Here is a 27,720-nt window from a genome sequence, read left to right as displayed (position 1 = left end):
CGAGTGAGAGTGATTCTTCGAGTCCGGGTACAGTCAGACACTCAGGGTTGGGGTCTGCCCCGGGGCTTAACGTTGGGGTCTTGTAGGTCACTTTTAAAGATTAAAAAGTTTAATGAGACATAATTAAATAAATATCGAGAAAGCTAAACGCGGTTTTGAACCCTAGACTCCGTCAGAAAACGTCTGTTTTACCCAGTGTATCTTTGGTGCCTAACTGTTACAGTGTAATTTGACTGATGCGTTCACTTGCAGCTTTGTGTGAGGATGCTGATAAACAGGGACGATTAAAACAACAAAAACGGAGGGAAATGCCAACATAAATGTGTTCGATAACATACCTGGGTGTTCAATGAATGAAGTCAACCTTATAGCAGCCTCTTGACAGAAGTCTTCTCAGCTAGAGTCCGTGTTGAGTCCATGAATCAAAAGTGTCAGTGGTCGACTTTTCACCGACCTCTAACGGGACCAGCGCGCCCTCGTCTCTGAGATAAAATAACACACTCGAGGCTGCCGTGATAAAACTGGACTCCTCCACCAATCACAAAATCCCAGAAACTCATTTAGTACAACTCCAGTCCAGTGTGTTTGGTCCGCTTCGTCCGCAAAGTGACTTTTCCACGGTGCGCACGGAGCGGAGACTTGTTGTCCGTCCCCGGAGCTGCAGCTGCGGGCCAATCAGAGGCCGCGGAGGCCGGACACGTTTAACTCTTTATCCCACCAGCAGCAGCCTCTTCATCACAAAGCCTTCATCTCACCTCTGCAACAGCTGCACAGCTGAAACCAAGACGCCACACTAATATCACTATACAGTTAAGTCCGTGCGGTTTTTAGGGAGTGTATACAAGCCGCCTGCTTTATGTGAGATTAAAAATTTTGAACTAACTTACTGATGGGCACCACAGACAAACATCCCCACGTTATTATCATTATAAGTATCAATAAATAATTATCTGCAGAAGCTGCGACTGAAGCTTCGTCAAGAATACATTATTTTCTATATGTTAAGACAAATAAATGTAATATAGTTCAGACACGTAGATCCCGCTGATGTGGCTGATATACGCTATTTTAATGCCACACCATGAGCCAGTGCTGCCACCTAGTGGTCCCTATGTTGTCCAGCGAGCAGAGCAGAATTTACCTATTCACTCATAGCTGTCCAGCTGTTTCCCCCTCCTCTAATCCAGCACTGATAGCAGTTGAATAGACATCAGGAATTTTGGGGATCTTTGAGGCAAAATGTTTTCCTTCCTCTGGATGTTAGATCCAGTGATTTTGTAGTTGCGTTGACATATGTCTAAGAGCTGGACATGAGCAAGTTTAGATTTTAAAGCAGAGATATCCTGACTTTTGGTATGGCTCAAGCTTCATAATAGGTGGTACATCTTTCATCCACCTCCTGTAATGCTGGATTGTCAACCTGAAGCTTGATGTGTCATGTGCCAAAACCAAACACATACTGAATTGGATTGTTTTTCTTGAGATGCAAAATGATTCTATCCCAGTTCTCTTCAAGGGTAACTCCAACAAGTTTACACATTGAATTGAAATTTGCAGATTTTTATGTAGTACTTCTGGTGTCAAAAGTTTTTCTTGTGCTGGACCAGTATTTTGGGGTACCCATGTATTTTTCTTATACTCGGTGTACACTTGTAGGGCATTCCTTAAATGTTGAGAAATATTTCCTGCTTGGCCATGTTTTAATGGGTGCAGGTATTCCATATCTGGGGGCAAACTGTTCCAACAATGTTCCTTCTCAAGAACATCTCAGGGAAATGCCTGTATAGCTGTGGTGTGAACAGAAGCAGCAACATTGCAGGGAAAAGCACCTCCTCTGCACCAAGTCTTTCCAGCATCTCAGGTACCATTATCACCTCCTCTAACCCAGGCGCCTCCTGCTCCTCCAGGCGTGCCAGCTCTTGCTGCCCCATCCATCCCAGAATTGCCATGGCATGCATTCCTTAATGCAGCTTCATATGCTGATGCCTGGATGGTTATCCCAGTAATTTGCAGGGGACTCTCCCCATAAAGCTGAGGCATTTCCAAGAGATGAATAAAGACAAAAATCAGAGAAGAAATATCTTGGCCCTCAGATTCCTTTATGGCTAAGCTTGAAAGAAACAAATAATGGGGATCCTATGATTACAGTAAGACAGCCTATAGCAGAGTTTCATTCGATCCTCCATATCTGGTACACTTGTAGTAATATAACTTCTATAGAAATTTCCCCCAGAGCCACAGAATTCTTCACAGGCTGGGGTTATTAGTCATGACGTGTAAACTGATCTTTAAGTGTAACTCATCACGGTGACCGTTTTAACTGCGTGGAAAAATCTGAAGCTCTAGAAGTGCGTCACTCCAGCTCTCCACAAAACTCAGAGATTCAGCTCAGCATGGTGTTGCTCATCTGATGAGTAGGCCCACTCTGCCTACTCAAGTGGCAGAAAACACTGACAAATAGTAACTAAAATAGCCCCTAACTGTAAATGAGCACTGTTGGAGAATACAGTTAGTCATTTATCAAATCAGAAATACACTCAACTATTAGAATTATTATCGGTGTCAGTGTTCATGTTCTTTAATTTACTGACAGTGGAGCTGTACATCAGTATGGAGGGTTAGCTGAGAAAAAGTCAATCCAGGGCAGAAACCCACTGGTACATTTCAAGGCAGAAAATCAATGGTGCTTTGTACTTAAAGTAAACAGAAGAAATCACTGATTGACATTTTCTAAACAGGAAAAAGTAATTTATTTCAATATACATCGCATTTAAAACTATATAACATTATTTGTTCGTTGAATATCTCACACAGCTCTTATCATGGAAATGTCCTGGAATTTTTACAAAATAAGACGAAGCTCTGAAACAATAATAGAATATCCCACACTTTCATTACTGCATGTTTCCATGTATTTTACATAAAAGTAATTATAGCTTCATTCATTATTTTTGTTCTTTATAAAAGAAAAAAAAACATACCTTTTCAAAGTGATTTTACATGTTCTTTGATGAAAACAGGATTGATCCAACAGTAGGTGAGTGATTTTGATTATGTAATGCCTGAGAAACTGCTTTACGTCAGAGCAGAATGAACATCGATGTCGTTCAAAGGTCCATTTCCGTAGATCGGCAACTTCAAACCATTCAGATGCACAAACTGTAATACATGATGCGCGTGGAAGATACTTTGTATGCTGTCACTTGCAATGGAAGCAGATTCAAGAGCAGAAAGGAAGTCAGTCTGGGAACAAAATATCTGTTCCTGTCCATGTACCGCCACAACCAAAAATGGAAATAATTTAGTGTAAACCCCAATATAACATCTCTCTTAAGAAATGGCATATAACTACAATCTAAATAGCAAAGGGTTGATTCTAAAATGTGCACGACCATTGCAGTTAGCAGTCCCAATATTGCACTATATGGAGTGTGAGGAAGAGAATTCAGTGGACAATAATTGGCCTGTAGTGTGTAGGCCAGCACCTGAGAAGGCCTCTGGTTCAGAACCAACTATTCACAACATGGTGAAGAGAGCACTGAGTGAAGAGAGGTCAACTCTCCACTAGGGGGCCTTCAAAGACCTGACAGTGATGACTAAGGATCCCTTTTATCCATCTCAGTGTGCAGTGGAGTCCCCAGAGAAAACTAAACATGCTGTGGTGCAACTGTAAAAGCAAGGGGCGCAGCCCATTGCCATCCAGAGGTGATCTGTCAAACTTGCCAAAAACTTTCCCGTTTCACAAAGTGATACACAATTACACATTCATTGCCATTAAAAGCATAAAGGAATCTCAATATAAAAGCTGTTATTTTCATTTTTGCTTTACTGGGACTGGTGGTCTGGTGGAGATAGCCTTTCCAGTTCCCAAATAAATAGCAACAGTTTACTGAAGACATTGTAGTGTAGCTATTACCAGAATTATCCCTATGTACATGGTTATCATGACTTACATTCTTTTGAGTAATCCGAGTCCCGTGGGAGCTCTGGCACAAATGTAGGAAGCTCGCTAAAGCATAAGAAAATATGTCACAAGTCCTTTCATTTACACCTAAAGCAACAAAACAAACAAGGTGGCCTGTGATGAGTTTGTGCTGCAAACTGCTACAGAGGACTGCTGCACGATGCCAGTTCAAAATCTGTTATTGCCTGTTTATCCCCTCTCCCTTTTGCACTTCTTCAGTCAGGCAGGCATTTGTGAATCATTTGTGTGTTGGCTGGGCACTGAAATCAAAGCTTTTGGTTCCCGGTGACGCACAAGTCTCTCCGAAGCAACAGAAACGGGTCAAGTCATCACTTGTGGCTGCATGTCTCCTCTCTTTGCTCATGTCATCTCTATCGGCCTTACTCTGAGGCTTTGCTCAGCAGGTACAATGACAACCATTTAATTTAACCACAGCAGTGTGACGCTTGCTTTGTACACAGCCGTGATTCTGTCCGTTGCATATGTTCTTGCTGTGCTATCAGTGATGATCTGGGGTCAGATGCCGGCCTTGTCGCTGTAGAACGGCGTGACATGAAACATGTAGCAGTGAGTGCAAACCCTGACGGGCTTCACCTGGCCGTATCTGGGCAAAGGAGCAGAATGGGAGGAGCAGCGAGAGCAGAAGATCTGAAATGACAGAGTGATGTATTAGTTTCTATCTAAGTGATGACAGCACACAAAGTATGAGTCATCAGCTTGATCAATTGCACACTAAACTGGGAATTCTGCCACCTGAGCTCCGTCAGTCATCGTACCTTTCCACAGCTTCTACAGTGATGCTTCCTGCGGATGACAGTGAAGGGAGCCTTACAGGCAATGCAGGAATTACAGGCTTCATCGGGCACCCAGTCTGGAGGGTCTACAGAGCAATTAGGAACAGTTAAAACAAAGCAGGCCTGTCACCAGTCATCAGTAGTTCTGCTGTAGAGAAAATGAGGAAAAGGCTGATATTTCAACACTCTAAACTCTTAGTGGCTCTGTTTGTGGATTTACTGACCTTCGAACTGGCCCTCCCGGGCCTTGGCTGCCAATTCTGATGAGGAAATGGTCTCCTGACAGAGAGCGCAGTCCTCCAGCACTGCACTACGCAGAACAGGAGCTGCTAGACACCACAGAGGAACAAAGTAAAACTGATGCAATGTACAAGCGATTGCTGTTTGCATCAATATCCTTGTTGCAGAGGTATGGATCAGTTGGACACAATATAGAGCAGACTAGCTGTGGCAGATGAGGAAGCATTACAGACATCAAAATATGATATGATAAAAGTCTGGATGCCTTTTTCAAAAATGGTGAAAGGGCGCCTTTGCAAATTCTTTATTTAAGAAAAAAAAAAAAAAAAGACAGACCGGTCAGCAGAAACAACAGTGACACATCTCCTTTCAAGTTGAAATGATGAACTTAATAAACCGTTCATGCATTCGGCAGTTCTGTAACATAAAGTGTGTCCAATATTCACGCCCCCAAAAGTTCTGTGTTTTACAGTCTCCTGAGGGAAACATCTGGATCTTTAGCTGCTAGATGCTTTACTATGTTCACCAGCTAGTGCCCAGCTGTTACTCTTGACTGCTTGCTGCTGAGCAGGTTGTGTACAGTGGATTCTTAATCTTGCTTCTTGCTTAAAACAGGTGTCTGCTGCAGCTGAAAATGGCACCATCAAAGTAGCAGGAGTGGATCAAAACAGCGAAGTTAACAGACAGCTAAACAATGAACTGAAGCTCCTTATAAGATTTCATAAAGCCAAGGGGAGCTGCGGAATCAGGTGATAAATCTTTAAGGGTCATCACTGGTTCACATTGTCATTTGATACATTTCTATTAACGACATTTAGTTTGTTGAGCAATGGGGCCAATGACATTTATGTAGGGAATCTGGGCCAATGAAAACTTTTGTGATGCCCACTTTTTAGTTACACTTCAGCAGTTTTTAATTCTCTCAGGATTTAATTAATGTGGTAAGGATATACCATATATCCAAGATATGTTCTTTACCTTTCTTTTGCTTGTCGTTGTCATCCTGCTCACACTTGGTTGCCATGACTTCAAACAGAGTCTTGAGGATGCTGCGAAGGTCGCTGGCATAGTTGGTCTGCAGCTGATCAGCAACACCTGCATCGTGCCAGAACACATAATGGATATCAGCATGAGGGCAACAAAGAGACGGGGGGAGGGCGACGATCAGAGCGAGAGCTTTTACCTGATATGCAAACAAAGAGGCGGTGGATGAGGTCGCTGCTGCTGTGGAAGCGCGATCGGATCTTGTTCCTGGCAGCCATCTTGGCGTTTTGCAGGGCCAGCTGGATCTCCTGATGGTCCAGGTCTTCTGACGTCCCCGAGCTGGGGGTCAGACTGCTGACAGGGCTGGACAGGGCGATGAGAGACAGGACAAGATTATTTTTTAGAGCTCTGCAAACACAATTTACATGTTGAATTGATATAATTCTAGATATTGATCTTTAAATTAACAATAATGAATAATAAATGAAGAAATGTTTCTTCACAATTTTTTCCGCACATCACAAATTGCCAGTTTTTTGCTGTTTTCAATTAATACACTGGACATCATGTCTGCAACATCAGTCTAAGTAAATCTACAGTTTGAACCAGGAGGCAAATTACTGCTGTCGCTTGTAGGTCATACAGGAAGGAGTGACTGGCACTTCAATCAGTTGCTGAATGTGAACAAAGGATGGCATAAAGACTACAAAGCAATATGTTCATCTATCATGCAAGGACTTTTAAGTTAGTATCAAAGCATGGCCAGGAAAAAAACAATCCTAACACATATTACAGTGACACATTGTTTCATGAGTGATTGGTTACCTGGGAGTGTATGCACTGCTTGACAGACTACATGTGGTGACCGACACACTCTCACAGTCACTACCTGACACAGAGCTGAGGGGGGAGTTCTGAAAACTAAAAACAACCAAATGAATAGTAAAAAAAAAGAAAAAAAAAGGAGGGAATAAATGAAGCACAAACACAAGAGTACAAGAAACACAGCTAGATAATTAAGGCAACTTAAGGCAAAATGCAAACAATGGATGAAAGCAACAGAATAATTCAAAATAAATGATGAAATATGGTGAAATAAAACAGGCATTTATGAAAGACTGTGTTGAGGTCATAAGTCCTCCAGAGAAAAAAGATCGCTGTAACATAAACCAATAAGCTTGTAAAGTGACTCGTAGAAGTGACCACACACCTGGAGCACCTCCTGCTGTCCTCTTTGGTGTCCCTCTTTGAGTCTTTAGCTCCTGGTTTGTCTGTATCTGTCTCCTTGTCCCCCTGCCGGCATTCACTAGCCTGCTGCCTCTTTTCAGTCCCAAGCAGAGTGGGCCCATCCTCTCCACTGGAGCCGCAGTCCTGAGCCTGATTCCCCAGCCCCGGAGCTACCACTAGGCACTTCTCACAGAGCTGGAAGTTTGAATCCTCCTCCAGCATCTCTGCAGAGCAGCGGGAAGAAGGGGGAGTCAACTGGGCCAGCTCACCCTTACTGCAAGGCTCGTGACCTCGTGGTGGTAGTCGGCAGGCAGAAGACTGGATGACAGTGCTGGGGGCAGCGGTCTTGCAGTGTTTGTCCAAACCCAGAGGAAGGCCTAGCCCGAGTCCAGTGCTCTCTGTGGTCATGGCATCCTCGTGGCCATCCTCACAGCTCCCGCAGCAGACACAGGAGTTGAGCAGGCAGTGAGTGGCCACCAGGGGGCCGCAGGGCTCAATCTCGGAGGGAGCGGGCCGCGGCAGTAACAGCTTATCCACGGCCAGCTCTGTCAAACTCGGAGAGCGGGGGTTGAAGATGACCGTGGCAGACAGCTTCATCCCACCCATACGGTGGGCGATGACCTCAGCTGTTTCAGATGCTGTCCCCTCCAAGCCCATTTCCCACCCGTTGGTGTAAGGCAGAGGTTCAGAGCCAGGAGCAGAAGTGCAAGGAGGGCGTTTTGCATTCAGACAGTGTGTGTTCTGGCTGCGTGGCTGTGGGCATGGCTGCTCTGACTGGGCCCCAGAGTACCAGCCGTTCCTGGTAGAATCGGGTCGCAGTCCTGGCTTGCGCTGCATGGAACGAGGAGACTGTGATGATTTGGAAGGAGAGGCGACACAACTACTGGCCTCTCTTGAGATGCTGGTGATGCTCTCTCCTGCTGCATCCAGATCCTCCATGAGAAAGACCCTGTCCTCCTCCTCTACATAGATGCCTGTCCTTCCTCGGCCCACCAGGAGCCTACGGGGAGACGTTTCAGTGCTCGAAGCCCCACTGGAGACTCCTGCCTCTCCTCTGTGAATGTGGTGTGCAGGTGACTGACCCTGGCTGGGAGGCGACAGCAGGCTGGACATCTCGTCTCCCACGCGGTACACCATCATGTTGAGCTGCTCCAGTTCCTCCTCATCGTACTGCATCGAGCAAGCCAACTCGGCCTCCTCTGCCTCCTCACACAGCAGGCCCTGCTCCTGCTCCTCCTCCTCCTCCCCCCTCTCAGTTTCTACCTCCTCCCAGCCCTTTTCCACTTCCTCCTCCTGGCTGGGATGGACAAACAGAGCCAGATGATCCTGCTCCCCCTCACTCTCTCCCTTGGAGGTGTCATTAGCGGGGCTGCAGGATGAGTTATTTTCTTGGACGGGATCTGATGAGCAGTTTGTGGCCAGCTCTGTGGACAACTCCCCGTCCTGAGAGATACACAGGTTCCTCTCTAGTGTAACCAACTCCTCCTCAGTCAGGGTCTGCAGCAGGTCTCTGCAAAAGCATTGTTGTAACATTTTAATAAAGATAAAAACAAAGATCATTAAAAAAAGATAAAATGATATGATCTATTCAGACTGTACCTGATTTTCTTTAATAAAGTGCGAAAAGGTCGGAAGAGCTCAGACATGTCCTCTGATTTTTGGTCGAGGTTGAGAGGTCCCTCTGAATACACAACCAGTCCACTAACAAAACATGTTTAAAATTCTGTAAGGGGACAGGTGGGACTAGACAACAATCAGGTGGGAGGAAAAATGGAGAGGACAAGCATCACTTACCACACAATGGCTAGTCTGGGAATTGTAAACATCAGCGCAGGTTCGTAGTCATCGATCATGTCTTGTGTGAGATAGCCAAGCTTCAGGGCCCTGGGTCAACAGAGGGAAGGAAACAGAGGAAATAAAAAATTAACCTATTAACCTGTAGTATTTACATCCTGGTGAATTCCAGATGAAGCCAGAATGACGCGTGCATTTCTCAGCAGATTGAGCATTTTGATTCTTTCACAGTATTTATACAGCAACTGGACCTGAATTATTACCAAAATAGACGTGGTAATCTTATGATACAATATTTTGTTCCTCTGTAAACCCACCTCTCGACAGTCTCACAGAAGAGCACAATCACCTCCTGCTGTACATAGTATTCTTTGGGAGACTTCACAGGCACCATGGCTGACACATAACTGGCAAAGAAAGAAAGAGAAAGTGGAATGTAATGACAATCACAGCCTTGTTGAAAGTTTCTGGCAACTAAATCCTTGAGAGGATGATAAATGTGGATTAATTGCGTTGCGACAATTGCCAAATGTCTGGTCCTTAATTTACCTGAGCTCAAACTCAGCAAAAAGGCCGTCGAAATGTCGCAATGCGTCCTTCATGCGGTCCGTGTACAAGTTGAGGTCTCTCAGGGCCTGGTCTCTGGTGATGTTGCGTACTTCCTCCAGGCTACGTGTAAGATCCTTAGCAAGGGGTCTCATTGCTATACTTTCTATCTCCCTGTTCATGATGATGGAGCCAGCAGCCAAACACTGCACAGAAACAAGTATGTCATAAATCATTTTGCCTTGTACAGAAGATTAAACTGAGAAAATGATGTTTACAATGGCATGCTTCAGCGATTTTGAATCACCACAGTTGTAAAAATGAAATACAGTATTTTTCTGCGTGTGTGTGGGGCCTGTGCCAGGCTGTTTTCTTTCAGACCGACGCAGGAGGGAATACACTACCTCAGCCCCAAACCACAGCTGCCCGGCCAAGTTGTCATGACGAATCTCCTCTGGGAACTTGACAGAGAAGTCTCTGTTGGCCCGGTCGTTGGGGATACATTCATCCATGATCTGATTGATGATGTTCAACACATTGTCCTGCAGATGAATACAAGAGTGACAGGAAACAAAATTGAACAAACAAGTTAGAGGGAAAAAAACAAGTGAGTACAAATCTGTTCCTGAAAAGCAACTTTCTCAGTGTTTACTTTGATTACCAAATGTTGGTTAACAATCCAAGCTTCACCTCTTTCAAGAGGGCCACTGTATCGCAGCACTTAAAGACCATTGATTAGGAAGTGAATGAAAACAATTTGACAAGCACACAGGACGATTAAGGCCCTCGCAGCTACATTCTCCCTCAATAAAAACACTAAACTAAAGCTCATAATTCCAGCAGTGAAAATGCAGTGTCACACACAGCAAGAGCTAATCAAGAGCTTATGTGCCGCTGGCATGTACAACAGCCATAACAATGACTTACAATGAGCCTTTCACTCAACCACAGCTGCACTGTGCACTGTAATCTTGTCAGGCACAGCACTGCGTCTTTCTCTGCTCGCCCCGAGGAGAAAGATTAAAAAGCTCTGAGAGGGAGAGCTTAGCCACCGATTCCTTTATGGCTGTATGTGTGTGTCTTGGCCAAGTCTGAGCACCACCCCGATGTCTGTGAGCGTGTCCCAGTGGGGGGCACCAGTTATAACCATCTCTTCTGATGGGTTTAAAGTGTGACACCTGACACAGACCGGCTTCTATCCTTTTTTTCAGCTCATCTTTCAGTTTTTACACCGTCTATCTCTGAACCTTTCTTTTCCTTGTGTGTGCCATCTAACTCAATCTTTGTCCATCTCAAACACACATATACTCGCTTGCCTGTTCCAGAGGCCACACCGTAAGTACAGCCGTGCCAACATAATATGAGCCGCATGCCAGCAACCCCCACAGAGGCCCATGAATAAGAGCCGATAGCTGCAGTGGCAGGTTCAAGTGCAAAATTTTGGCTTAAGGGCACTTGGAGAGCACTTCTATTCTTGGGGCGGTGGTGTATCATGCTGCTTAATTCATTCACCAAAATCCTGTGAGGGGGCACACCATCGAAAAGACCCCTGTCTGAACATACAAGTGCTGAGACCAAGCATTTTTCACTGCAACTTGTAGGGCGGGAAAACCAAAGACTGATTTGAGGTATAGATGCCCCCTAAGATGAGCTAATCATTCACAACTACTGAAAAGTCTCATCTTGATAACCCAATTAATTTAAAAAGACTCTAATATGAGACAAGAAGAAGAGCATCAGAACAATGAAAAGACAAAGAAGCTGAGAAGAGATACCAAAGAAAAGAGGTGACAGACTGGCAGAGGGAAGGATGGAGCGGAGAGAGACAGAACAGTCGGGGATCAAGTGATGACCTTATTAACGGGCTCTTCCCTGTGTGCCGTGGCGTTGGGGGGAGGCTAAGGCACAACGGGCCAGATGACGACCTCCCCTGCACCACCTCCAGCTCTCCCAGCGTGACGCAGCATGGCAGTCATCACTCATGCACAAAGCAACATCTTCCAAGCTCCTTTCAGCCGCGAACAATAACCTGCACCTACGTTCACATCTTAAGATTCCCAGGTTGTCTTCCATCTGCACTTTTTGCATTGAGTTAAAAAAATTAGAGACCACTTTATAACCTATTTTTGTCCTTAACACAGTTACCTCAATCATATCACCAATTATGCCTCTTACCACATAAGCTGCTCTTGTTACCATTTTCTAACAACCCACATGACACACAAAGTCTGCTTTTTTTCATCTTATCAGCAAAGCTGCTTGATATCAGAACTCGGTCAAGCAATGTTTGTAAGGCAACAGTCACATCACCACTCCTTTGCTCAGAAAGGGCTGATAAGGTTGTCGTCTATCTTTAGCCTCCAAGCCAAACCAAGGTCCACTCAGGTGATTATGTGTATGAAATGAAGACTTTGTGGAATTTGTGGCTTGGAGTCAAACAAGCTGGAGTTTAATTGAAACGGTAATACATACGGCAAATAAATCAAGAACTGTGCATTTTGTCTACCATCACTTCCATTGAAAGTGCATTAGGAAGGCATCTGTTGATGGCCAGTATGGAAAGGAAGAGCTCTACTCCACTTAAAGGCCTATTTTCATGTAACATTTATAATGAATGAATGAGATATCAACAGTAATTCAAATAGGCTAAAACATAGATGATGACTTTGTGTGTATTGGAGTCTCCCTCCTGACCTGACAAGATCGGAACTGGTTGACCAGCAGGGTACATCTCTGAGGGTCCTTCCTGCCGTCGAGGCCGTCCAGCTCGGTGGCCACCTGATTCAGCTCTTCATCAGCGTAGTAGAACTGGGCCAGGAGCTGAGGGTCCGTCCTCTGCACGGAAACACAAAGAGACACAAGGAGGTCATTTTCAGTGCACGCACAGCTGTTTATGAGAAGTAATATGGATGACGCAACACACAGAATCCACACGAAAAATGACTAATGTCTAATTTAAAATGACTGTGATGATCAATTACTGGACTTGAAAATAGTCTCCCCCTTTCTCGATACTTGGCGTGACCAGGTTTTAATTCTTAATTGACTGTTTTTTCTTAACAGCTTATATCACAATGTAGGTTGTGCTGCAACTAGCAGCTGTTTCTCTTTTAATTTGTAGAATAACAGATTAGTTGTTTTGTCTATAATTTGTTATAAGATGGCGAAATGAGATGTCTTCAAATGTCTCATTTTGTCAAAAACAGTCAAAAGCTGAAATACATTGGTATCACAGAAGATTATTCACTCTTAAAATCTACTTATTACTTATTTACTTGTATATTTCCTCAGCCTAAACCAAAACCTCATTTTGGGTTTCTTTCATCAGTCTTTCTAAAAAGTTGCCACATGATATTGTGGTTTTCTCACCATTGAAAAGTGAATACATATTGCTATTTTGGTTATTAAAAGGTGAGCACCTTAATATTTTAGAACAGAAAAATTATAATGTTGTTAGCTTGTTGCCATATTCTGAGAGTCACAGACACACAGTCAGCACGTCGAGAAAGCTGTAGCTGCCTGACAATAAACTCTGCCAATATATCATTGCCAAAATCTAGCAAGCCATCAAATTAAATATATCTCAAAATATCTTAGATTCACTGAACTGTACTCTGATCACAGCTAGAGCTGCAATCTTAAAGCTTCTTAAAGGGAAGGATTTCATGCTTTTCTTCAGTCATTCAGTTTGAGTTTTGCACTGCTGGTGCAACAAAGGAAGCAATTTTCAAGGGACACTATTTTTGGAAATTGTGATGAGCATCTTTTCACAATCTGTTGACATTTTATAACTAATCAGAGTAATTGGTGGATTAATCGATAATAAAAAATAATCATTAGATGCAACCCTGATTATAGTAGAGTACCAAAATACAAAAAAGTTTCTCTCTTACAACGTGGTTCTTAAGCTGTGACTCTAAACAGAGTATGGGCCAGGTCAAGCCAGGGTAAGTGGCTATTGGTGCCTCTTTGCAGTCTTATGCCTTACTGAAGAGAGAGAAATGTAATAAACTCCCCAGTGTCCAACCTGCTTGTTGATCTCGTAAGGTGTGTCGATAACTAATTTCAGCTGCAACATTTAGCAACTGATGTCATGCTTAGAGGAAATCCGGCAACAATCCAGAGCGAGTGCAAAACAATACACTCTCGATCTCCTCTGTTTTAACCATTAGTTCGTCTAGACCTGTGCTCATTCAGAATACCAGTTTCCACGTGGTGTGCTTAGCGGAATTAACATGTATATTGTTTAGTACTCTGCACGAGTGAAAAACATCTGCAGTCTCCAGAAAGCCAGCTCAATGCTTGTGGACAAGTCAACACATGAATTTCATATTATCTAGCCAGCAAGTCTCCCGGTTACAACGACACTGCACTACTACAACAGCACGTTGGTGTTAACAGGGTGGAGTGTATTTAGCAGAGTTTCTCCCCCACTCCCAACAGTGAGTCTAACTCTTTTAGTCACCTTCTGCTTCGGGGATCTAAACCCTAATCACCTGCAAATAAACCAAGAAACCGAAAAAGAGAGCAGTCAGGTCGAGGCAATACAGCACCAACATAAAAGCTGCATAGCACAGCAACATACTGCCAGTCTGTAGGGACAAAAATAAAATCAGGTAAGTAGGCCATTTCATAGGCCAGCTTTACGACAGATTGCTCTCCCATTTGCCAAGATGATTTATGAGCAAACACAAGGCATGTTTGTACAAATTCACACTCCTGTGTAAACATTTTTTCAACAAGTGTGGCAAAGTAAATGATAGAAAATGGCATTCATTCTGACAAGAGGAGTCAACAGAGGTTAATATAGTGTGAAAGCTCCCCAGAAGAGTAGGTGTAATTAGAGAGCCTGGCCCTGGTAGAGGATTTATGTCATTATCTCCCACCATGCTGCCCTCACTGTGAGGGAGGGGGACAGCACAGCGTAGAGAATCATTCCACTGCTGTCTGAGCAACACAATGTAGGGATGAGACACTGAAGAACAAAATCACAATTCATTAATTGCATCGCCTACCCAAAATGAACTAACTAATTTTAACAAACAATCAAGGTATCCATTTTTCAAATCGCACAAACAAACACTGGATGCCCTCTTACGCATGCACATACACATCCTGGGGAGCGCTCACGTTGATCGAAAGGTTAATGGTTTTGAAAATGGCGACCACATGCCGACGTGCATCATCACAAACCGCATGGACCCGGTGACGGCACAGGAGCTTAAAACGAACAGCAAGACTGCGCAGACTGGAAGAAGGGAGGCGGTGAACGGGCACATTTGGCTGCCACGCGCCGACTTGTCTGAAAGTGTTTATCATGGAGTCAAACTGAATACTGGTATTTACCGAAAACCTCTCACAGGACCCTTTCCCTTAAGTTTGCAGTGCTTCCTGTTGCGTGACACTCCCCCCGTGGGCCCTCGCTTCCCTCTCTGAATATGATACATGGCGCTGTTCCCTCACTCTCTCTCATTAATAATGAAACAAACAGCGAGGAGAAGACACAGAGATATAACCTACAGCTGGGGTACTCGTCGCATTATTGCTGTGAGAGTGAAAAACACATTTTGAATGTTTTCAAGGTTATTTTGATGACTGAGATATGTCCTAATCAACATGGGGAAGACTGTATTTTCATGACTGCTGACCATTTATAGTCAAAGTAAAGACGGTTGCAAGATGGACCATTTGTAATCTTCAGGAAAAAAAAATAGAATTCTCTTTCATGTGTGACACATTTCACATGTAAATCAGAGCTGCAGTCAGGTGAGCTACAGGAAAGCAGCTCTGGATTAGAGCAGACTGGTATTTGTTTTCGTGGCCAAGTACACTTCAGGGAAGCAGATTCTTGCCAACGTGTGTCCCACAGAGCAAAATCAACAATATTCCTGCACATTTTGTTCATGTTTGTGAATTTCGTCTCTGCCATGTCATGAAAAAGATGGAAAAGCAATGCAGAAAAGGCATCTAATCCCAACTCAAACAACTCAGTATCACAGCAGGCAAATATAGAAAGTGTTTCACATTCTTTTTAAGTGTTCTCTCTTCACAAGGTTATATACATGCTCTCTCTATATAAATAATCTGCTAAGAATGGGAATACACACCCAGGGTACTGTAGCAAAACAAAACAAATATCAGCAGAAAGGAGTGTAAATAGTGTTATTCTTCGTTGCACTGGTGTTACTATTATAGAAATACATTTAAGCAGGTTTCTCTGAATGTGTAAACTTAATCCTAATCACCATTACCCACAAGGAGGCACGAAAAACCCACTGCTGAAATAGGTCAGAACAGTGAGAAAGGCAATGAAATCACCAGTCAGGCGTCAGACTTGACTTGAAATTTACTCAACTGCACAACAATGAGAGAGTCTATTATTCAAAATGTCATGATGACCAAACAGGAAACAGGAGTGGGAGACAGAGAGAAAGACCTTTTTCTAGCGCAGGCACAACACGATCTCTGAAGCATATAGGCCAACGCTTGCTGACGGAGGAAGAAAAGAAGTATTTGAGACAGACACTGTCCTATAGCCTCCTCCTGCTGCAGCATTCCTCACACAAGAGGGAACATTCCTGCAGCACTGCATCATGGGGGAAAAGTCAAAGGCAGGCAATGTTTGAGACATGCTGATTAACTTTTAGATAGGCAGCGATGCCTGAGCTGCTCGGTCTATAAGATTGGTGTACTGTACTCATCATTGCAAACATTTCATGTAATGGAGATGTTTACCATTTATGACACTAGTATGATAAACAGGGGCAGGTTGCACCCAGTTCAGCCTCAGCCACTCAAATGCTATCTCAACAAATGTTTCAACATCTATGGCCAAATCAAACAAAGTCATACCTACATTTACAGAGAATTGGCAGAAAAGTTTATCATATTTTTCAGCCTCCAAAAACAACTATATTTGGCAGTCACGTCATGGTAGTAATGCTACAGTGACTTCCAGTTAACACAGTTGACTGTTTTTGATTGGACAATACTCCAAACGTTTCCTGGCAACAGATTTACACATTCCAAAAGTCTTTACAGGCTAATCTACCTTTTTAAAAGCTGGCGCAATGAAATCCTGTGTCACGTCATAAGTCAAATGCTATTTGAATCTAATGAAATACAGCACAGTTAACAGCCGTGATTAACAGGTCCACCTGTTACTGAGAGATGAGGCCATGCAAGTCATGAAATACAGACTAATCCTTTATTTGAAATTCAAATCTAAAGCCTTCAATGGTAACATTCACCTTCTTACACTAATTATGAGTCAGTCGTGATGTTGGACTCTGAAACGCAAAATGAAATTGGAATTGACATTTATTTTACACATATAAAGTAAATGTAAAAAGTATGTTTTTTTGTGTGTTTGTGTTAAAAAAAAAAAAAATTTAATAGAGAGAAAGACAAAGGAAAAAACTATGGTCAAATGAGGAAACAAGGGCATGACAGTTGGCTTACAAAACTAAGTGTGTGAACATCTGGCGATCTGACTCCTGAACTTGCAAGTTGTGTCATCATCATCATCAATGACAGCTCTACCTTGCGTAAGTGAGGAAATGATTCAGCAGATCCAGCTCTTGTCCCCTGCGGCGTGCCACTCTCCTGTTATACTCCTGCTGTCAGTTGTCCTGGCTGCCCTTTCTTTGAGATGACTCAAAAACTCTATCCGTGGCGGTCACAAACCCATCATTTCAGACTATTAGGCTCCCACGACTTCATCCAGAGTGACAATTACTGTTAAACCCCCTCAATCTCATCATTTCACGATGAGTCAGTGAAATTTCGGCTCCTTTTGTTTAACATTAAATCAATAGCAGGTGATGACGGTGTGACTCTTATTGAAACGTGTTACCGAAAGTCGCCAGCTGCTGTACGATTAACATCTTCTCAGCCAGCTTTCTCCTTGAGATGCTGATTCTGGCCTTCATTTCTATTCAGACTGCGCAGATGATGGAGGCCGTCAGGCTAATGCTTCATGAACATCTATAGCATCAGTGCATGCACACTGAGCCCACTTAAGGGACTTATGAGAAACCGTGCCTCTGCCCTCCATACTCTATTCCAGGCTCAATTTGCTGGCTGCTGGCTGCCTTCCAACAATCAGAAGCAAATATTGTAAGGGGGGAAACCAGTTCACTCTGCTTCATCCAGTCAGCTGGCAGACTGGCAAAAAAGCAGCCGGATACAGTTCATCACCTTATTTATTATTCAGGACTCAGCATAAAAGCCCTGGCGAAAGCGAGCCAATCGTTTTGATAACAAACAAGGAAACTTCCTCTGACATTATTTATATTAAGTTTGGCAGAATATAAAAGGATTCTCTCTCTAAGAATACAGCTTTATACTGGAGTTGTGTTGAGTCATTCCTTTCATGTTCAGCTTGCATCAGGAGTTTCTGTCCTCACTGCTGTTGTTTTCTGCAACTACCAAGTTATTGATGATGAGCTCTCCAGCAGAACTGTCTTTTAGTCATTATGGTCGCATTGTAAGACCGATTTCCTATTAAACAAAGACTGCTGAGAGGGATTTCTGCAGCAAACGGCTGAAAGTTGGATCCACAGCCGACTTAACTCTGGTCATTGACTCAATATATTCAGAGTGGTCTGCCCATCTGGACTGATGGCATAATCTGTGAGCTTGTCTCCTCTCTGAGGGCTGTCCTAATCTGGCATTTGGACTAAGCAATGACCTGTGCATGTGCCTGGCACATGTTAAGCATGGCAGGCTGAGGTGACACTGGGGGGCACAGAGGATTTAGGTGGCTATAAGGCGTGTCCAGGATCCCACTGACGGTAGTGTACTGCCACGTGGGGACACCCCTCTTCACAGCTACCGCAGGGAGGGTCTTATGCAAGAAATAATCTGGTTATACAATCCAGAACTGGCTGGTAAACTGTTTCAGATTGACAAAATGAACAAAATTACTCATGGAGTCCAGACAAGATGAGAAGACTGCTGGAGATGCATGACCCCTGTCTTTACATACAAAAGACCAAAACAGAAAAAGTGTCATCCCTGACATTAAAGGTGCTATATGTACCGGTAAGCTACATGTCACTGCACAGCTAACGGCGGTAATTAGCTAACAGCAGCTACAGTTAGCAGCAGGTGGCATTTATTCCAGTGCTATGCTGCCTCGTAGTTGTTTTGAGTATAAATGTGTCAAGGAGTTCTTACATATGTCACCTCTAAGAATTTCATTTCAAATGGATTCTACACAAACCCACCTATGCACTGTCATGCTTCCTGACCCACATCCCCTGTTCACTGTTGAGACTATGCATGACTCACAACCAGGCTAATTCTGCCCATATGCCATTCATTGTTACAAACACTGACTGAGTGCTGGCAATGCCCGGGCTGTCCCACTGACAGCCATGGACAGCAACAGCTTGTGTGTGTATGCAAACACATGTCTCTGCTTGCTGTCTGTGGTGATGAAATGCATGCAAGTCATTAACTTGACTAAATTGAAGATGATGAAGAAGAGGATGAGGGGGACACACACATAATTAAATGGATCATCCATTGCACACATACCGTTTTCCTCTAAAAAGCAAGCTACAATATCTATCTCTTTCAAAATGTGTTGTATTTCAATTTGTCCACTCTTCAGGATTTCTTGTCATCCCAGTCCAACGATCCAGTAAAAAAACATGAGACTGCTAAAGAGCGGCCTCGTCTCATCTTATCTCCTGTCAACTGGAACCAAAGCCAAAATCTAATCACAAAAATACAGGCCTACTGTTCTCCTCCTCTCCTCCTTTCCCTCCCATTCTCCCCTGCTGCTGAGACAGAGCCTAGAGCAGGAGCGATGGCATATCATATTCTGGCTCTTCCTTGAATAGTCAGTCATAATATAGACAAAGGGCACCTTGAGTGCATGCTTTATGTTTTTATCGGCAAATATGAGAGAAATCTAAAATCAGATAGCGTACGAATTATAGCCGTTAAGAAACGAGTGCAGCGTTGCAGTCGATACCAGGACCAGTTGATTCTCTGTGGAACCTTTAAATCTCACTCTTCCTCCACAGCTACTTTCCTTCAATCATTGCTTCCCCACACCTCGGACAGTGGGCCGCTGATTCCCCAATCCTGCAATGAATTTAAAAAGGCCTTCAATCGCCCGGCCTGTCTCGATCTGCACTAGGGTCAGCTCTCTAAATCCCAGCAGCTGACACCAAATCAATCACCCCATGGCTGGTGGGTAAGCAGAATGGGACATCCACAAAGAACTCCCGAAATGAGGCTAAATATGAAGCAGCGCTGGCCGCTGCTCAGCAGTTTGCTGTTCCCTCTTCCATCAACTTTGTGCCAACTGTGCCAAAACAACTCTGTCTGCCTGCTCTTGGCTCTTCTGCTTGCATCTTTGCAGTATTCACAAACAAACCAGGGTAGTGATGAATGACAAATGAAGGGCAAGCAAGAGGCTGAGATAAATCACACAAACAACAGGCAGAGCCTACAACAGCAAACCCTGTCAGGCTCTGTAGAAGTGGAGCAATCATTACCGAGGAGGCCAACCACCATGATTCACCACTTGCTAAGAGCTATGACATAATATACCCAATAAACAACACTTTGTTGAAAATATACTGTACACGATATGCATTCATCTTCTGTTTTAGATTTTTGTTTCATGTTAACATAGTAACTCTGCAGAGGCAGCGAAATGTTGACAACAAATCCTTTCTAATTCATTTAAAAAGCATCAAGTATAAACTGCTTCAATTCAAGGCTGTAGTGATGCCCGATTTTAAAACTTCTATACAATAATCGTATGAAAAAATGATTCTCGATTCCTCTTTTGATACCACAGCCAAAAGAGGAAAAGTCCTAGGCATACAAAATTGGATTTGTTCTTCTTCTAAAATAAACCACAGAGAAAAAAAATCACTGAAGACACATTTGTGATAATATCAATATCTGTGCAACCTGCTTGAAAATCTGAAATCTGAAATTTGTCTTGGTTTTAAAAAAAAGCATTAATACAAAACATAATGACCCTGCCGGCACGTTTGAACAGCATTTTCTGAGTTTATAATAAAGACATACATAGCTATTACTGCTGTTTTATGTGTGTCATCCCCACCTCTTCAAAGCTGAACACTTCCTTTCAAAATCAAATTCAACTGATGCATTTTAAGTAGGGCCCACAGAGCTGGCAGAAGAAGACAGAAGGAGAACTGGCTCTTGAGTGGACGATTAGTAAGAATGTGTTGCTTTGTCGGAGCCATCAGCTGTCAGCATGTCGTATTTCCTCTCTGACAGTGTAGACAAACATGTCCACAACATCTTTTATGGGGGCTTGACAATGATTTATGACCACAGTAAATACTTACATGCCTTGTTGTGTTTCATTAACACGTGTCCAAATGATTTCACACCATTGTTTCTTTATATGAAACCGATGATTTTATGAGATTTGACCTTAAACCACTGAATCCAATTATGTTAAACATTTGTTTAGAGTTGAAATGATCAGCCCATTAACTACAGCCCTAGCTGGGACTGGCAATATTGTCTTAATTGATCTTGATTTGTTTTACATAGTAAAGGCTTTGTTACTGTGTCCATTACCAGTGTACATGTCATGTTTTCAGATATTATATTCTTAGTGAAATAAGATATCTTATTAGTTTTTCACTGCAATACAATCATAGAGACGGCCAAGAGAAAACCTTGTTACCGGCTGTTTAAAATTTTACATGCTCCAAGTCAACACTGATCCTTTATTTTACTGCATACTAAAGATAAAGCTGTACAACAAACAAATCACAGACAAATTAATTGAAATTTAAGAGGATATACTACATGTGGAGGCAGGGTTAGGGTTAGGGGGCAGAAGACAAGCACTGGGGCAACACATTTGTGCTGCATTAAATTAATAAATAAACCGTTGTTATATCAAAATGACTTAAGAAATGAATGGAATGTGGGAGAGAATTATAATTAGGTAAAATTTAGAGATTACACTAAGAAACTACTTATAAATGTAAAATTACTTTGGTCAAATCTGCTAAGATTTCTCACCATAAATATGTATATGTATATATGTATAAATATATATGATATTTTTCCAAAATTAAGATAAATTTATTCCTAGCTCTGTCACATGTTGGATGACCTTATCAAAGCAATCTGGGCATTTGTATTACATGTGTTCGTACACTTGCAAACAGCCTACATTGCTACATGTCTGTTTGACATTTCGATAAGGAGGACAGCAGCTCCCATTGCACTAAACTGTCCAGCGGTGCGGTGGGGGACAAATTAGTAGCATCCTGTAGATGGAGGTGAGGGCATCCGGGCCTGGTGCGAGATGTGAGCCCGTCACACTGACAGATGAGGATGTGTGGAGCTGAAGGTCAGTCCCTGAATGCCTGATGGAATAACAACCAAGAGAGGAACACAGGCCACAGAGGAAGTGCACAGGTTTAGCCACCTGACATCTCTCTCTCTCTGTTTCTCGCCGTCAGTCACTCTGCAAGTTCGCCGCTGATGAACGCGGGGGTGTGTGAGGAGACAGTGGCCATTTTGGCTGCTTGGAAACCTGAGCCAGGTCTTGTCTATGTTTGGGACCGCGGGGATGTGTGATAATGCACAATACTTCTCCCCTGATTTCACCCTCTCCAGAGCCTCTTTGCCTATAAAATATGTTCCTGCAAATATACAAAGTTCAACGAATGAGCGGTCAGATAAAGGAACACAAAATACAAAGAACAAGTCTACCTATTCACACGAAAACCGGCTCAACCAGTTTGAGGGCAAAGAGGGAATGTGAAGGATCTCCCTTTACACAGATAAATCTTCATGGCCTTAGGTGAATTAATCGTTACAGCCTCACAGACAACCAGGACAAGCCATTCTCATTTGGCACTTTGATGACAAGCAAAAATGACAGGTACATTATGTCCCGCACAGAGCTGCACATGACTCTCTGACACACTGGGAAAGGATTGTGTAGCAGGGGCAAAAGGAAAGTCCTCCTCGGTGGGACTTATCTGAGGAGCCAAAGAACAGCTCTGGAAATATCAATAGCTCTGTTTCAGTCATGGGAACATGCTGATTCAACACTTTTCTCTCTCTAGGAGAATACAGTTCAATAATAAACTGGCTTACTGTTGATGCAAAATGACAACACTGTGCTGTTTTTTGAACTATAAATGCCAGAATATGTGGGCTGGGCACAGATTTTAAATATTTTCTCTCAGTGCAAAAAAAGAAACGACTCGCGAGCTTCAGTCGCAGCAGCATTAAGTGATGTGCATCCTCCTTTCTAACTGTTGTCTTTTCATGCTGATCGGCATAATTACAGAGGCTTTTAGCAATTTTCTCTTCAATCACTTTGAGCCAGAAAAGTGGTCATTAAAAACCCACAGACCTATGTGTAATCCTGCTAATTCCTACCATGGCTGTGATTTGGCAGAAGAGGCACTGATGTAATAGCTCAGCACTTCGGAGTCAGTGGTCATTCATGAATGTGACAATACTCCGGTGAACCTCAACACTTAGGCCTAACCCCAACAATGGACGACTGAAATGCTGTGACAGCAAACATGGTTAAACAGAGAAAAGAGGAGTGACGCAGGTGCGTGTATGTGGTAAAGAGCAGGTGGATGATGTATAATCACAGGCATTTTATTTGATCCCTGTCTGACTTAACTGTTGAAAAACCTCTAATTACTGTGTTATTATTGTTTGATACAGAGACTCAGTTGTCTTCTATTACCAGATACACTGCCAATTAGAAATAGATGTTGACAAAACTTAGTAGAGCAAAAAATTAGATTTTGTCTGCCAAGAGACACGACGCCACACCAAAGTCACTGACTTGTTTAAGAGGCTGTCTGCTGTATATTTACTCAGCTTCCATCAATTTAAAAATCTGCTTTTGAGACCCGTGATCTCCAGCAGCGACGATGCAAGGTCAACCTTTTATGTGCAGTTATTATGCCGATACGCTGAGAAGACACGATGAATTAAACATGCTAAAATGTTATTCAGGCCTGACCGGAGGTGGCTGTGCAGACTAGCTAAGGAAACTTTTCATGTCTACAGAATTCAAGTCTCAGTTTAAGAAATTCTGTTTTTTTAATTCCATAATATTTTATATACATCCTCTGCAGTTGATAATAATAACCTTTTTGTACCCATCGTCCTCCAGAAGAGGCCGGATTTGAATACTGTGAAGTACAAGTGGTTTACATCATTTCGCAAAGTGCTTTTCAATGTAATAGTTGCACAGTCTTAACTCTAAATAGCAAACTTTCCAGAGGAGCATGTGAGTAATTGGGACAAGGTTATGAGCACAATAAGGCTGTAAACCCACGTTAAGTATTACAACATCTCAAGCTCTGAATTCTCTGGAAGTAGATTACGTAGGAGTATCTCAGCCTGAGCACATTATCTATGATGGTTTATTGTTGTAATGAAACTCTCAGCAAAAAAACAAAAACAAAAAAAAGCATGTAATAATAAATGACAACTTTCCTCTGATTTATGCAATTTTGTCTGCGTGCAAGTCGTTGTTAAAGTAACAAGATTTCCCTCCCTGGAGAAATATTCATATTTACATGAGTAAAAACCTGAAAAGTGCTGCCGTTGGCATATATTAAACTGTTCATTTAACAGGACGACCAGGCCTTCAATACTCTCTCTGCTGTGTCAGGCATGTTTCCACACTCTGCGCTTGATTTAAAGAGTCACAGCACATCCATTACAAGCTCACCACAAAGGTGAGGATTCTGTGCTGGGCCTGAGCAGCAGCTCATTTGACGCGTTTCGCTCTTAACGCAGAGTTTAGGGTGATTTCTACAAGTAACAAGTAAATCAAACGCTACAGAGCTGAAACTATTAGTCATCTAATTAAATAACTAGAGTAAATAATTAACTATTTTGATAATAAATTTTTCATTTATGAGGTCACAGCAGTACACATTTTCAGAACACAAGAATGTAAAAAAACTCAAACCTATATTTCTTAGAGTTTCACAACATATCATGTCCTGTCCATGAAACTTTGATGCTTTGATGATTTGAACTTATTTTTCACTAACACAGAAATCAATACAGTAGATAAGCAAATGTAAGGGGTATGATAATCATCCATTTAAATGCAACAATATACCTTGAAAACAGTATATCCATGCAACTCTAGTCATTTTATAAAACATTTAGGGAAATGTAATAAACTTTTCTGATGATCAGTGAGTCTATCAGTTTGTCACTGAGGTTTTGCTGATATTCTTTGTCTCATGTGAAAGTAAATTAAACATCTTTTGACAATTTCTGCCTTTTTATACACCAAAATTAATTCATCAAAAAGCATTAGAGAAAATAAAAAGTTTCTTAATTGATACTGAGAAGTTAAACCCCTAAAATGCCACAGAGCTTTTTGTTTACTTTTCTGTCAAAATCTATTCTACTTCTATATTTCTTATCTTGTAAAATGATGATGATGTTACAAATATTATGACTGAGTATTACCACTATTAATGAATCATTACAACTGACTATTGTTTAATCATTAATGTTGCTGTTGTTGTTATCAGTAATCATGCTGTTGTTGTTATCAAGGCTTTATAAAGAAACCAGTTTTTGTCTATAATAAGAAAAATAAATCACTTCAACAATAACACCTGACATTAATGACAATGTCAGCTGGAGGCAGCCCGTGTACATTCCAGGTCTCAACACTGAAGCCCTGACGAGCTCTCGAAAACAAAAGCATCAACAACAACAAAGGGAGATGAGCTGCTGGATACACTGTACCATCAGGAGCTAGCAGTTAGCAGATGTGTTCCAGCCAGTGTATGAAGTGATCAGGCTAGCGAGCCTCACTGATCGGCTGTCCGGCTAGCTATCTCCACAGCTATGCATAAAAAATGACTGACTGCAGTGCTGACACAGCGTGTGAATCCAAGATAACTTACCTTGGGCTTATACAGCCACTTTCGAAAGCGGTTCATCGTTACCTCGCCACCTTCCTTTGTCACCAAGCCCTCCTCTACTCTCCTGTACCTGTGTGTCTGACACTACCAGCGGTGGGGCTGCTACAGCTAGCTAGCGCTGCTGGCTCCAAATCGGAAAATGTACAAAAGCCAGCGCAAGGTAAGTTGTCCTGGACGTTACAGCGCGGCTCTGAAGGCGCACAGAGGAGATATTCGAAAGCAGCGACTTATTTCCATCTTCACTGAATCCCGAAGGTTGGCTGCCCGTCTCGTCTCCCCCGCCCGGCCACTTTCCAAGTCCCGACGATACAGACAAGCGGAGCACCGACGGCTCTGCTGTTCTCTGCCCCTCTAACGTTACTTGATGACAGTCACGTTGACAACATCCACCTCCCACTTTCCCAGGAAATGGTGCCTTCACGTGCTGCTCCCAAATACCGTGCTTTGTGGTTGGAAATGTGAAGTGTAATAGTGTAACTGATTTCATTTTAGTTTTTCAAAGATGCCCTCCAGGAACGTTTTATAGAGACTTATCTCTGATCATATTTCTTAAAAAAAACCAAAAAAAAAACTACATTCTGTGAAAATACAAATATTTTTAATTTTAAATGTGTGACTACTGGACAATTTTAGTTACTAATTACTTTGTAGAGTTCATATATTTCATCAAATCAATTTTATTTTTTCTAGCCCAAAATCACAATCACATTGCCTCGGTGGGTTTACAATCTCTACAGTGAGTAACATCCTCTGTACCTAAACCCTCGATTCAACTGTAGAAAAACTTGCCATATTGAAAAAAAACTAAAAAAAAACAACCTTTTTAACAGTGGAAAAAAAGATGGAAGGAACCTCAGGAAGAGCCACAGAGGAGGGATCCATGACATGCACAGTTTACAAATTTCATTGATAGAAATGTATGTAAAACATAAGTGAAGAGTATTTAAACTCAGAAGGTAAACACAAAGACATTTTCTTAAGCAGATGAATGTGAGCATATTGTGCTTGTTTCAAACTTTTTAATTTTAGAAAAAAGGCGATACATCGTTTCTGATACAAAAAGTAATCTATAAAGTAACTAGTAACTAAAGTTGTCAAGTAAGTGTAGTGGACTATGATGTGCATTATTTATTTACAATATAAAGTATCAGAAGATGTGAGCACTCAAGTCAAGTCCAAGTACCTCAAAACTTCATCAATCAAATTCCATCACTGAGTAACAATAAACAAAAGTTTTGCTCGGATGGTCACTTAATTCCAAGTAAATTTCTTGACTAGGGACAATAACTTGAAAAACAATCTGAGCTCAAAGTCCACTTGTTTGTTCTGGAGCTTTCAATCTTATCACACAGCCTTCATCAGCAGCACGTTGGGAGCTGAGTTTGCTCTGTTGTAATGAAACAATGAATGTTAAAATAAGACAATCAATTTTGTTTTAAGACTTAGTTCATTCTTATAGCTCATTCTTTGATTGAAACTCAAATGTAAAGTCTTACCACTCTAATACTATAAACTTTTGGCCCGTTCAATACATGTAGATATATTTTGGAACTAACAGACCTACAACTTTGTTGACATGGCCACAGATATCGGCTTCTGTTAATGAGATTATGGCATGGTTCAGATGATGCTTTGTGGAACTACTCTAAAACCCAAGTTTGCATGTGATTTGCTCAGTAATCAGCTTTTCCCCCAACTAACCCCTCAAAATCCTGACGTGAAGTTAGTCAACTTTCCCTCTCACAGTTTGTCACAATCACTCACAGGCCTGTTGCCTTACCGTGCATTAGATTATTACTATGTACGTTCTCTTTCCTTGCTGTATTTGTCAGGTTGAAATGCGCATTGCAGAATTCCCAACTGCTCGTGAAGGCAGCCCACGTCTCGCACAGACGTCACAGTATGCTACGTCATAATTATTGTTATGGCAGCCAACAAAGGATCAGGATGTCACATTGTTAATCTGCATCGGATGGATTAAAACCATGACTGTTTTTAACATGCTGAACCAAACAGCAAAACAACAAGATTTATCTCATTAATGCAAATACATGTTGATATTTTCTGGTTTTATAAAGTGCTAAATCAGGTGTTTGAGCTGAAATTTGTGTCTGTTTACACTAGGTGTCTGATTTATGAGAGGAAACAGAATAATCAATTTGAAATGCATTACTATTGCGTCCAATGTTTGAATAATACTTATTTGAACAAACAC

At 42.2% G+C, this 27,720-nt stretch overlaps 2 protein-coding genes across 4 annotated transcripts in view; both read right to left on the bottom strand.

The window, feature by feature from the left end:
• LOC119004786 (fibroblast growth factor receptor-like 1) overlaps nt 1-695 on the bottom strand; it is a 28,656-nt gene extending 27,961 nt beyond the window's left edge. The window contains exon 1 of the mRNA XM_037071992.1: nt 339-695. The gene's annotated coding sequence lies outside the window, so the exon portion shown is untranslated. The remainder of the gene's footprint in view (nt 1-338) is intronic.
• A 2,036-nt stretch (nt 696-2,731) lies between these two features.
• zfyve28 (zinc finger, FYVE domain containing 28) lies at nt 2,732-25,874 on the bottom strand. Of its 3 annotated transcripts, none has more exons than XM_037072008.1 (14): nt 25,488-25,874; nt 12,244-12,384; nt 9,954-10,091; nt 9,553-9,755; nt 9,321-9,410; nt 9,004-9,093; nt 8,809-8,910; nt 7,193-8,719; nt 6,808-6,903; nt 6,182-6,345; nt 5,977-6,093; nt 4,983-5,087; nt 4,741-4,844; nt 2,732-4,612 (listed from the first exon to the last, which is right to left on the bottom strand). In XM_037072008.1, exons 1-14 carry the CDS (start codon nt 25,521-25,523, stop codon nt 4,481-4,483), a joined length of 3,045 nt encoding a protein of 1,014 aa, XP_036927903.1. In that variant the 5' UTR covers nt 25,524-25,874; the 3' UTR covers nt 2,732-4,480. The 3 variants fall into 3 exon arrangements, with proteins under 3 accessions (XP_036927903.1, XP_036927904.1, XP_036927905.1); XM_037072009.1 differs by having other exon boundaries at nt 4,983-5,084; XM_037072010.1 differs by lacking the exon at nt 6,808-6,903.
• Nucleotides 25,875-27,720: the final 1,846 nt, after the last annotated feature.

Source organism: Acanthopagrus latus, chromosome 16, assembly GCF_904848185.1.
Source record: "Acanthopagrus latus isolate v.2019 chromosome 16, fAcaLat1.1, whole genome shotgun sequence".
Classification (NCBI taxonomy): Eukaryota; Metazoa; Chordata; class Actinopteri; order Spariformes; family Sparidae; genus Acanthopagrus; species Acanthopagrus latus.
The sequence above is the reverse complement of the archived record's forward strand: the minus strand, read 5'-3'. Positions and strand labels throughout refer to the sequence as shown.